The sequence below is a fragment of the Myotis davidii genome, unplaced genomic scaffold, assembly GCF_000327345.1.
Source record: "Myotis davidii unplaced genomic scaffold, ASM32734v1 scaffold573, whole genome shotgun sequence".
In the NCBI taxonomy this organism is placed as follows: domain Eukaryota; kingdom Metazoa; phylum Chordata; class Mammalia; order Chiroptera; family Vespertilionidae; genus Myotis; species Myotis davidii.
The window spans coordinates 7,063,168-7,075,236 of NW_006285997.1; the positions used below are offsets into that span (position 1 = coordinate 7,063,168).

The 12,069-nt window shown below is 35.5% G+C and overlaps 1 protein-coding gene across 1 annotated transcript in view; it reads left to right on the top strand.

Annotated features, from left to right (window-relative positions):
• Nucleotides 1-12,069, top strand: part of MPLKIP (M-phase specific PLK1 interacting protein) — a 25,088-nt gene that overhangs the window by 2,265 nt on the left and 10,754 nt on the right. The window contains exon 3 of the mRNA XM_006757247.2: nucleotides 10,071-10,223. Within this exon, the coding sequence (XP_006757310.1) occupies nucleotides 10,071-10,223 (153 nt within the window). The remainder of the gene's footprint in view (nucleotides 1-10,070; nucleotides 10,224-12,069) is intronic.

Sequence of the window (12,069 nt, forward strand, 5' to 3'; positions counted from 1 at the left end):
GGGTGCTCACCATGTATTGCTTCTGAGTCCTTTAGAGAAAAAGGTATTTGACTAATTGTGCACTGATAAAAGGAATGGCTAGTTTGGTGAGGACCTAAGTAGGAAATGAACTTGCATTGAAAAGAGAGCTCAATCAGCAGATGATACAGAAGCAAAATGAAGCTAGGAAAAAAAAAATCCAAAACATAACAAATTCACCGGTAATAAAACAGGAAGCATTTGACACTAAAGCTTGGAACTACACTGTAATTTTTCCCATATGTCATTTCAAATTGAAATATATATATTTACATAAATGTATACATTATACACATATTTCTTTTAAATAACTGTCATTTCTGTATTTATACATTTGTCTAAATATAGATTTTTAAATAAGATTGTCTTCTCAGGGACAAATTTTATTGCATTGTTAAAAAAAATCTAAGTTAATTATAGTTATTTAGATGAATATATCAATCCAGTGGAATGAACTATTTTGAGAAGTCAAAATCTTGATGCTCTAAGTTTTGACCAGACAAGAAGGGCATCACTGTTTGCATTATAGTGAGTATTCAGGTCCTATTTTACTAGTTAATGACTAACCAAAGACTTGTATTTCCTTTTCATCAAGTAACTCTTGGTTCTTATGTATAGCATTTCGGAAATTATAAAGATTTTTGGTGTAGTGAAATGTTTTGAGTCCTTATTCCTTTAGACCCAAAGAATTACCTTGGATTTGTCACTCATGAACACTGTCATCTAATCTCTTCCAATACTTTCTCTTTATTTATTAAATTTTAAATCTATCTTCAATGAGCAGCAAATGGAGAGGTTAAAAATGACAATCTTTATTTTCAGATTAGACTAGATAATAGCCTAGTAAGGTGTTCATAAATGATAACCTGAATTCAAGATTTATTAAATTACAACTTACAATATCAATTTGCATAGATGACATGGGAAATACGTATATTTTGATTATATATATATATATATATAATTTGCATATTTTAAAACTATTAAATTATACTTAGCAAATATAAGTATCTTGTTAAATTGTATTTTACATGGGCAACTAAATAGACATGATTAATTTTTACTCTGTTGTATAGAAAACAGAAATGGTAATTTGATGGTGGTAATGCAAACTTGACAGTTAAGCCTTTGCATATGCAATTACGATTTGTGGGTATATTACTGCTCCCAAAGCCTACAGGTGTAAGTGAACTGGGTACCAAAACAAGAGAAATTAATCTTGGAGAAGTAAAGAGTCTCTTATTTGCTTAAAAAATAATTAATTTGCTATTCCGAACTGAATCTGCGTGTTAACAGCTTTCATTATTATTGCCATTCAGGTCTTATCTACTATTCATTTCCAACTGCCTACAGCTTTTTCTTGATCTAAAAAATGCAAAACTATTTTTGAGATTCTGTATGTGTCTGATTGCCATGAAAGCTATGACAGATTCTTTAGAATGTAAGACAGGAATCATTAAAGGGTTTATTTTGCATCTTATGCATTCAAAAGTTTCAGAATTCATCTTGAATGTTTCAAAGCACACTAGTTCCCTAGTGTCTTATGGGTTTTTAGTCCCTAAACTCACATTCTCAATGAATGATTTTTCACTTGCACTTACAACATTCTACCTGGTCATGAGGTAATTAAAGATAGGAGATGAAGCAAATTTTCTTTGAGTATAACTTTAAATCACATTAGGGACAAAGCCAATATTTATGTTTAAAAATAATTCAGAAGCATATATACATAATGTGTGTGTGTGTGTGTACACGTGTGTGCGCTCTTTAATATAGGGTATGTTAACTCAAATCTCGTTCTGGATCAAGTTTTACCTGACTTTCTCCATGTTGCTTTAAGTCTGGAAAAATAACTTGAAGACTTGTACATAATAATTAACTCCTAAAATTCACACTAGTGTACTTGATTATGAGATATTAAAAAATAGGTAAATTTGTTGATTATTATTGTGTCTCAAAGGGCCAAAAAGAGTGTAGGCTGTATAATAGATGCCCAATATTTTTTTGTTGTTGAAAGTATTAATACAGGGCATTCAAAATACTTTTTATTTTAGTCATAGAATTAATGGCTATTTGGAATATATGTAAACGACAGATGTGATCCTAAATTTAAATGATCCCACTTGAATTTTGTCTTGGAAATTGCCGGTTTCAATTTACTCTATAAGCCTTTTCATAATGTTTCTAATGGCAGTATCAAAATTCCATTGAATACACAAATAATTTCTCTTTTTCACTTATGTTTACAGAAGAAAATAACCACATTTGTGAAATAACTGCTGCAAACCTGAATGATATATTAATGTACTGAAACTTAATAAAAAGAAACAGTTCGAATGCAGGCTTAAAAATTTAAGTTTGAAATACCAACACAGAGTATCTGACTATCAGGACAGATCTGATAGTCTTCTAAATGTGCTTTAAAATCTCAATGGGAAAATAGGAAAAGATGACAATTGGAAATGAGATAAAATTAAATTGATGTCCAGCCCCATTTAAGAAGGGATTTCTATTTTTTGCAAGCCTGTGCAATTGAATTGAAAATTCCAGTCAATGGCAACATGCCTGTTGGCATGGAACATACAGCATGGAACTAACCAGCTGTAGAGATTTATTGAGTTGGGGAAGGATGGCCTTTCAAGAATGACATTTGCATACTGGTGTGTAATCCAATCAAGTTAACAGACACAGCAGGAAAAATCAGGGGTGTGGGGCACAGGAGTTGGGGACGAATTCTGGGCACTGTTAATGCTGTTGCGGTTTTTCGTTAACTTCCATTCTGTACTAAAGAGAAAGGGATATGACTGGTACACACTGTGCCAGAAAAAGAACATTGTATACCTCACAGAGATTAGTTGGCAGAGTTTAATTTTAGGTATATATGAGCTCCTTAGAGGATGACTAATGAGAAAGAAAATAAAGTTGGACTCATGGAAATATATTGCAGTCCAATAAAGAGAAAACCCTATCGTGCAAATGAAAGGAAAAGTGTACTCTTTAAAAATGATTTATTGTTGTAATATTTTAGAAATCTGTTCTGTATTTTAATAAGTTTCGAGACGGCTTGATGAAATAGTAGCACAGAGAAATAAGAAAAGAACACTTTTACAATTTAAGAAAAAAGACCTCAGGTGTGCAAATATAGAAACTAGCTAAAAGAAAGGGGTTTGGTTTTACAGTAGGATCTAGAAATTGAAATGTCTGAGGAAAAGCTGTAAACATACAAATAAAAATATTTCCAAGAAAGAGAACAGACCTCAGCAGCAGGAGGTTGGGACCTCTCCGTTATGCATGATAAGACAAGGTCCAAATCTTTGATTAACTTGTGTATTCTCAGAACCTAGTAGCATAACTTATGAGGGACCGGCAGACCCTGAGTGACAGATGAATGATTACACTGACACACGATTGCTGTGAAAGAGAGGGCTAAGGGACTGCCTAGCTCTAGGAACCAGACAGCCTTATTCACTTGCCTCTTCAGGCTTTCATTATAACAGCAATTTGAGATGAAGTTTAATTTTTAGATACAATCAAGTAGGGTAAGCATTCTTGGAAGGACATATGCATGTCCTTTAAGCAGGGATGTCTAAAGATTAAGCATAAAGATTCCATTAAACACCTGGGGGTCCACACTTACACAGACTTGTTTGGAAAGGTTAGGGAACAATTAGGAGCGGCCAACTTCAGCCAACTCCTTTAGGTTGGAATTTCCTCCTTACAGACTGTCCAACCAAGTCTCCCATGCTCCCTTACACCTTGATGTATACTATAATTCACCTCTTCCATTTCACAATCTAGAGGATTATGGGAATGATCTATCAAATATTGGTTTATAAAGCATGCCCTTGTGTTCCTCAAGTGATAACTCTATCAAGAGAATATAAACTCAGATATTCCTCTTGAGGTATCTTAAAGACCAAGTTTTTGTTGCTTGTAGCATTGCTATGTGGCTGAAGGCCATAAAATGGCAGTTTTCTGTTTCCTCTGGGATCCTCTTTCCCCAGCCAACTGTCAGATGGAATGGCACATTTGTCACAAGAATCAGTAATAGAATTACTGAAATCACTGTTCTTTAATCTGATTTTTAAAAATTGAAAGAGGAAATAAAAGCCATTTATGAAAAGTTAAAAATATTTTATTTGATTTTTTTATGTGTTTAAGATATACATTTTAAAGAACATAAATATATTATGGACCAGAATGCAGAATTTGTAAGACCTAACACAATGAAAATTTTCTGCTTGATATAGAATGCTTTCACTCTTCAGTGCTATTGTGGTTGTTTTAGTCGGGATATATATAGTGGGATTATAGATGAAATTACAACAATTACAACCTCGTGTCATTTGGGCTAGACTGGTTGGATAATAACTGGTATTTTTCATTCAAGTTTCCCTAAATGCTATTTTAATTATTTTTTCTCCCTCTCTTCATCTTCCATATCCTCCTTCCCTGCTCCAGGGTCTACAAATGTATCTCAGAGAAGTAAAAGTAAAAAAAAAAAAAAAAAAAAATGAAGACGAAGATAGAAGACATACAGATAAGACAAAAGAACAAAAGGCATGTTGCAAAATAGCAAATCTAGATAAAGATGTGAGAAATCCATTTTCTAGGCAGATGTTAAATACTAAGGAGTATCTTTCACTGAGACAGTCTACTACTGATACAATCTAATTATCTTTGATGTTCCACAAAACTCTTAAGTATCCCATCCACGCCCATTTAAAGGATGGCTTCTTTGGGAAGGAGGTTGTTTCTCATGCTGGAGGCTTGTCTTCATGCCATGTTAAAGTCAACCTGTCTGGTCGTCTGCACAGTGAGGGCCAGGTGATGCAGTGAATGACTGTTGGTCAATCCGTGGACATTAACTTGTTTCTTTATCACTCCCTGGTGTGGCTTTCTGAAATGCAGCTCTATTTTCACTCACATCCTGTAGGTATTGACCAAACATATTATGTATGATTTTATACCTGCTCATTTTAATCATAACATTTTTTTTTTGCTGGCCTGCTCTTTGAGTCATTCTGATCCAATGCCAGGTCACAATTCCAGGAGAGAGTCAGGGAATTATCTCTAGTCCTCCTGTGTCCCCACACATAGCAACACTATTCTGCTCTACATCTGCCACTTATTGACAGCAGGCATCTTCTTTATTAAACTTGCTGGCTTCCTGCACTCCACCTGGCATCTGGGCACTGTCCCCTATAGTTCCCTGAAAGTCAAAGTGGAATAAGCCTTCTCCAGGAACCTATTTCTAGTAAATGGGGGAAGGGAGCATTGTTTCCTGTAATATCTATTGACTGCTACTATTTCCTCAATTTCCCATGTCTCTCTCTCTTCCATAGTTCAGTAACATGTGTCTGAACTATGTTAGAAAATAGTTTCTAACTAATAGTTAGAAAAACTAAGAGCAGTGATTATAGTGAGAATTTTCAATATTTGGTTCATTTCTTAAATACACCAGACTTAAATCTAGATACACAGCTTTTTCACTCAGAAGGTAAATAATTCTCACATACTAGTATGTTCTCAGGTCCTTCTCTGACAGTTCCATTGGCCTCATGCCTCATGACAAAAATGAGAGGTGATAGGCAGGGGGAGTGATGCTAGACAAAACAATGCTTCAGTGACTATATCACCATATTATCCTTTCATATCTTTATTATCTTTCTTTTGTATGTATGTCTACATGCATAATTTCATAGGCTGTTACATGAAAATGATTGATGTAATATATAGAATTACTAATACAACTCACCAAATGACCCACCCATTTTTAACAACAGTTTGAAGCTAACATGGCAGCATTTCACTATCTCGGATAAACATACAATGGCATCATGCTAACTCCTCTTAGCAAAAGACTAGTTCATGGCTGGAGCAGCATATCCCATGAGAAACAAGGATTTGTGCGCCTTGTAGAAAATTCTGTGGAAGCAATTAGATGGCTGATCAGCATCTTGGGCACAGATTGAGCTGAGGTCAAAGAACAATAGAATGGTCATGAACTCTCCTCCAGTTTCCCAGAGGATTAAAGCCAAAGAAGACACCCCATCTCCTTCCTCCCCCTGCCCCACAGTAAGGAGAGCACAGTTTTGTGTGGCATCTACTTAAAATGTTCAATAATTTTTACCGTTAAGTACATAAATGTATGCCTGGGTTAATCTTTGGAACTTGTAGTACTTCTATTTTTTATTTTATTCCAGTTAGTATTTTATGTCCTAGTTTGTTCTCTTCTCTTTTGAATTCATTAAACATTTTTTGCGTATTTATCATTTCCTTTTAATCTTATAGTCCTTTTGTTTTTACAGTCTCACAGTTAATTGTTCTTAGTTGATTTATCTTTTCTCACTTTTTTATAAGACTTCTTTTTATCTCATGTTTACTTTTTTCTTATCACCTTTAGGCATTGATTTAATTATTTCCTTTTATGTTATCTATTTTTTATTGTTTTTAATTTTTTATTATCTTCTTTCCTCTTTCTTATCTTTATTTTAGTATATCTCTTGGTAAAACAACCAGAGAGCTCTGAAGTGTGTGAGGAGAGAAGTGAGCAGAGCCTCCCTCTGCCTGAGACAAGGGAGATGGCTCTCCTTGCCCTGTCCATTAGGTTGTTCCTGTCTCTTACAAGGGATGGCATCTAGTCTTAAACTTCCTTCTTCGAAAGCCTAATATTAGAAAAGCAGTGTCATATGTACAGTGGTTAAGGTCACAATCAGGAATAAAACTAAACCTGATTCATGTTAGAACTGTGCTCTTGAGAATGTTACCTAGCCTCCAGCACTGGAAATTTTCTAGGGAGTAACAGTAACTTTCCAATGGTATGTGGATTAATTTATGTGAAGTAGATTTACTTATTTTTATTTTTATTAATTTTAGAGAAGAAGGGAGGAAGAGAGATAGAAACATCAATGATGAGAGAATCATTGATTGGCTGCCTCCTGCACACCTTGCACTGGGGATCAAGCACACAAGCCAGGCATGTGCCCTGGAATGGAACCATGATCTTCTGGTTCATAGGTCAATGCTCAACCACTGAGCCATGCCAACAATGTGATTTTCTAATTTTTAAATCTCCTACTCTAATATAACGACTTGGATATGAATAACAATTATGTTTCTAGAAGAGGAGCAACCACTGTTTCTATATTACCCCTAAAAACCTAAATCTACTCTCTATTAGGCAACTGATACTAATTGTCCAACATTTGAGCAACATTGGACCTTTTGTATTTTGTTATTGTTTTGGAATTTTTTGGATATATTACTGTAAGTATAAAAACCCAGCTAGAGTCAACCAAGAAGTTTTTTTATTTACTAGAGGCCCGATGTACGAAATTAGTGCAAGGGCTCGGCCTTCACAGCTGTGGCTTTGTCTGGAAGGTCGTTCGGAAGGATATTCAGAAGGTCATTCGGCTGCCTGGTCTAATTAGCATATTGCGCTTTTATTATTATAGATTCTTAAATTATCTTAGGCTTTGTAGCTGGTAGGTAAGTAACAGGTGGAAAGACCTGTATTACAGTGATACTTACTGTGGAGAGCAGCTACAGTGTTTGGACAGGTTCAAGCTTTGGACTGATGAGAAGGCACAGCCCTCTCATGGCCATGTGTAAGTCCCAGTTTGGAGAGCAGAGCCCTTCCAGCACAATTATAGCCAACAGCTACTTTGCCTCGTGGAATCTGGCTATTAAATAAAGACACGTCTTGTAGTCCGTGGCACTGTCTCTCTCCATCAAAGAGGGCAGCGTCCCACTAAGACCCAGCTTTCATTCTCTTGTCTGTCTTTTCTCAATCCTTCACTGCCCCCTCTCAGCGTCACCAAAACTGGCTGAGCTGGCACGGCACATGAGGTGCCCAATGTGGGACTGAGTATGCCAGGGCCGTGCCAGCCCGCCACAACTTACAACAATGGTACTTACAACAATGACTAACATTAACATTACTTCTTAATATGTGAGCTTTGTGGACTAAAATGTAAGATTAGTTGATCTACTTTCAATTTTGCAAACATAACAAAAAGAGATCAGATTCAATACTGTTTGAAACTCATTCACAGCATTGTTCATATTTAGTAATTCAGACATTAGTATACTCACATTTGAGAATGCAGCTTGATTAAATAATGGTTTTATCTCCATATTTAATTCCATATTAAAATTTGAAATGAGAAAGACACCATTAAATAAAACATAATGCTCATTAAATTTTATTTGTTCATAAAATCATTTACCTTTCATTTTTGCTTTGGACTAGAAGATGATTATTTTGTTGAAAAATAATTTACAAGTAATATTATTTCATTGTCTCTAGGCAGATCCTGACCATGGAACTATTCAACAAAATCACTTCAATTTTAATGACAAGCTTTTTGGCTGCAATTATTTCAGAAATGTTAGGGCACACACATAAGATAGCTGGTTAGTGTCCTCTTACCTTTTTGTGTGATTTATATAACATTTAATTTTAATTTTGTTTATATTTTTATTGTTGATGCTGCCTTGGTTTCCTTCCTTCCTATTTTTTTGTAGAAATTTGGAAAGCTTACCTTTCTCATTCTTTAAGAAGAAAAATAAATAGTACTGCAATTCTGTATCACTGTGCAGACTTGATTTTCTTTCACCACCTTGTTCCTCGCATTTCACGTCAGGTAGCATCTGTCACATTTTCCATCAGCCTGAAGCTTGTTTTCTTTCACTCCCCTCATTCCCCACCCCCGTACCCCCCACTTCCATTTTCTTCAGCCTAGCCCTTCTAGCAGTAGAGGTAGCATTTCTTCTTTTTCTTTTGGGGTTGTTCTGGACCCTTGTTCTGTCAGATAAGACTAAATGTGGCTTTGAGCTAAGAAGGCTGGAGATATTCAGACCGGGTCTGGAATAGCAGCACTAAGTTGTCTTTGAGAATGCAGGATTTTTCTATTTTTCACTCAGCCATTGGAACATATGGCTTGAGCCTCATGCTTAGTACTTCATGGTATTTGGTTGGTGGTTTTCCTACAGCATCAAATCTAATTAGGTAAGAACACATAAGGTAAGACAAAATCTTAATGCCACATGAGTCTCTTCATTTAAGGAGCTTAAATGTTTAATTCTGCTTATATCTAAATTCCCCAAACTTGTTCACATGACCACTCCTAACTGTAATGGAATCGGGAAAAGACAGTTTCTTAAATGAGCACATTGACACTGGAAATAGAACCAGGTTTCTTTTAGGAAGGAAAGAGTAAAGATTAACATAGCATAAGCCACAGAGGTCCTTTTTTTTAATTTTTATTTTTTAGTAATTTGGTTCTTTTAAATGTATAACTTTGCTTCAGTTCTATAAATAACACTCCCCCCACAATGAACACATTTTTCTTCTTCTCCCATTATTCTAGGATTAAATAAGCTCAAAATTTCCATAAAATTTCTGCAAATATATTTACCCCAAACATTGCATATTAAGAAACTCTTTGTTTGCCCTTTCACTCTTTGGCAGTCATTCTATATAGTACACTCCAATATAATCTGGTAATATAATATAGCATCTTTTTTTTGGAATTATAATTATGTAAATATTCATTTGTTTATCTATGTTATAATTTCTTTAAATAACATGACTGTTTCTCACTCATTTTCTTTCTTTATCATAGTCTATAATACCATAATGCCTGGCAATAAAAAAAAGGTACTCAACAAATTTTTTATTTTTTTCCTGAGAAAAAGTAGATATTAACATAATTAAGCATATATTTGTGTTTGTTAAATAATTTTAAAATTGAGATTATTAGTGGTGATGTTTACTTATATGTTTATGGTTTTTTTTCTTACTTACACCTGACAAATCATTTATTAGCAATTATTTAGAAATACGGAAACCATGTTGAATAATTCATATTGCCCTGTTCACCTCTCAAAAGCTAATTATCTAATTTCCATGACCATTGCATGTTTTTCTATTTGCTTTCATAGTCAGTTCAACGAATGCTTAGTGAGTGGCCACCGTGTGTAAGATAATGTGGTTATTTAATTGGAATTAATTTTTAGCTAACATTAATCATATATTCAACTTCCAGTGTGGCGGCGGCAAAGACGGAAGTCCATGCCGTCATGCACAATTTCAATGCAACGAACATTCAGTAAGCGGCCACAATCTGGCAGCAAATCCACTGAGTGGCGGAAGGAAAACAGCTGAGTGCAGCGGCATCTTTGCCCTTGCAGAAATTACGGTATTTCATGGAGCCTGCTTCTTAATTTAAGTGTTTTTTAAACAATAAATAAATTATAAACATAATTCTGCCCTGCTGTTTATTTCCCATGATTTTTCATGTTAAATTTAAATTCAGATTAAAATTATTTGGTGATTATACAGAAAGCTTATAAATTATTTCAAAATGGTAGAGAAGTAAGTATAACAACTAGAATTAATTTAGCACTCACTATGTGCCACCTACTCTGCAGTGCAGTTTGAAGGGTTATCACGTTTAAGTGTCAAAACAATTCTCATCAGGTAGATGCTATTGCTGTCAGCTATCCTCAATTCCATGGCAAGAAAATTTGGGTTTAAAGAAGTTTGGTAGCTTTCCAACATTTGAAAGAACTCTTTGGGAGAATAAGGATTTAAACAAGTTCTGTGTGACCACAGAGCCTGAATACCTCTTCTCATCACTGAACGCCTTCAATAGAAACATCTTGTATTAATTATGTATTACATAATAATGCTGAGTAACTGCCACAACACTTTCGAGGCAAACAACAATCAATGTTTGTTTTTGTGCAACAGTCTATGGGTCAGCTGCCTGGTTCTGCTAGTCTCAGTTGATCTCCACAAGGCTTCCTCATGTCCCTGCAGCAAGCTGCCAGTCACCTGCCAGTGTACTTTTCCACGTCTAGGGCCTCGGCTGGAACAATGGCCCAGATTATATAGGTCTGACACCCACCAAAAAAGTGAGTGTGCAAACACATATTCTTGAGGAAAGGCATGACAAAGAAAGAGAGTGGATATGTGTGATGCATTTTATGGTATAGGCTTGGCACTGGCATATCATCACTTCTACCCCATTACCTTGGCAAAGGCATGTGTCAAGTCAACTGAGATTCAAAGTGTAGATTAGTAAACTACCACTTTTTGGAAGAACTGCAGAGTCAAGTTGCAAAGGGCATGGGTACATGGAAGAATCAAAAATTGGAATCAACTCCTACAGTCTACTCCCTGGCCTGAATATTCACATTCATCTTATTAGCAAAATATGCTCACTTCTTCAAAATCAGCAAATTCTCATTGCGTCACATCATCACACTCTGAGTCCACATAGATCTCATAATCTACATTAGGTCTGGAGATTGATGCTTGTTTATCATTCCTCTTAATCTGAAAAACTAAAGAAAGAAGTTATCTCCCCCGCCCAACACCCAGTGTATAGTGATGACACAGAGAGATAACCCCTATGGGCCCTCCCATTTAAAAAGAGCAAGAATGGTAGGTACATAGCAGTCTTTGTCAATTCTGAAAGCCAGATTTTGCCATAATTGCTATTCTGGGGGTGGTCAGTGTCCTTGACTAGGCCTTGGTTCTGTAGCTTGGGAATGTCTCCCTTGTCCGTTGCTGTCCACTTAACTTTGCTCTATGTGAAATTCTTCTTTTTCCATTGCTCTATTTGGTAATATGTTTAGTATCTGGCAGGGCTAGTGTTCATTCTGTGCACTTCTTCAGTTTAGTTTTCTCCTTGTACTTGTTTGTTCATTTTCCATGTAAATTTTATAAAAATTCCCCTACTTAAAAAATGGTATTTAATTAATGACTTCACTTGCAAAAGAATTAAAATTTTAATAACACCCAAGAACATGAGATAATTTTGAATTTGTTAGAGCATTATTTGTTGCCTTCAGCAGTTTTTTAAAAAAATTTTATATAGATTTTAGGTTATTTCCTATTTAATACTAGGGGCCCGGTGCACGAAATTCGTGCACTTGGTGTGTGTGTGTGTGTGTGTGTGTGTGTGTGTGTGTGTGTGTGTAGTGTCCCTCAGCCCAGCCTGCCCCCTCTCACATACTGGGAGCCCTCAGGCGTTGACC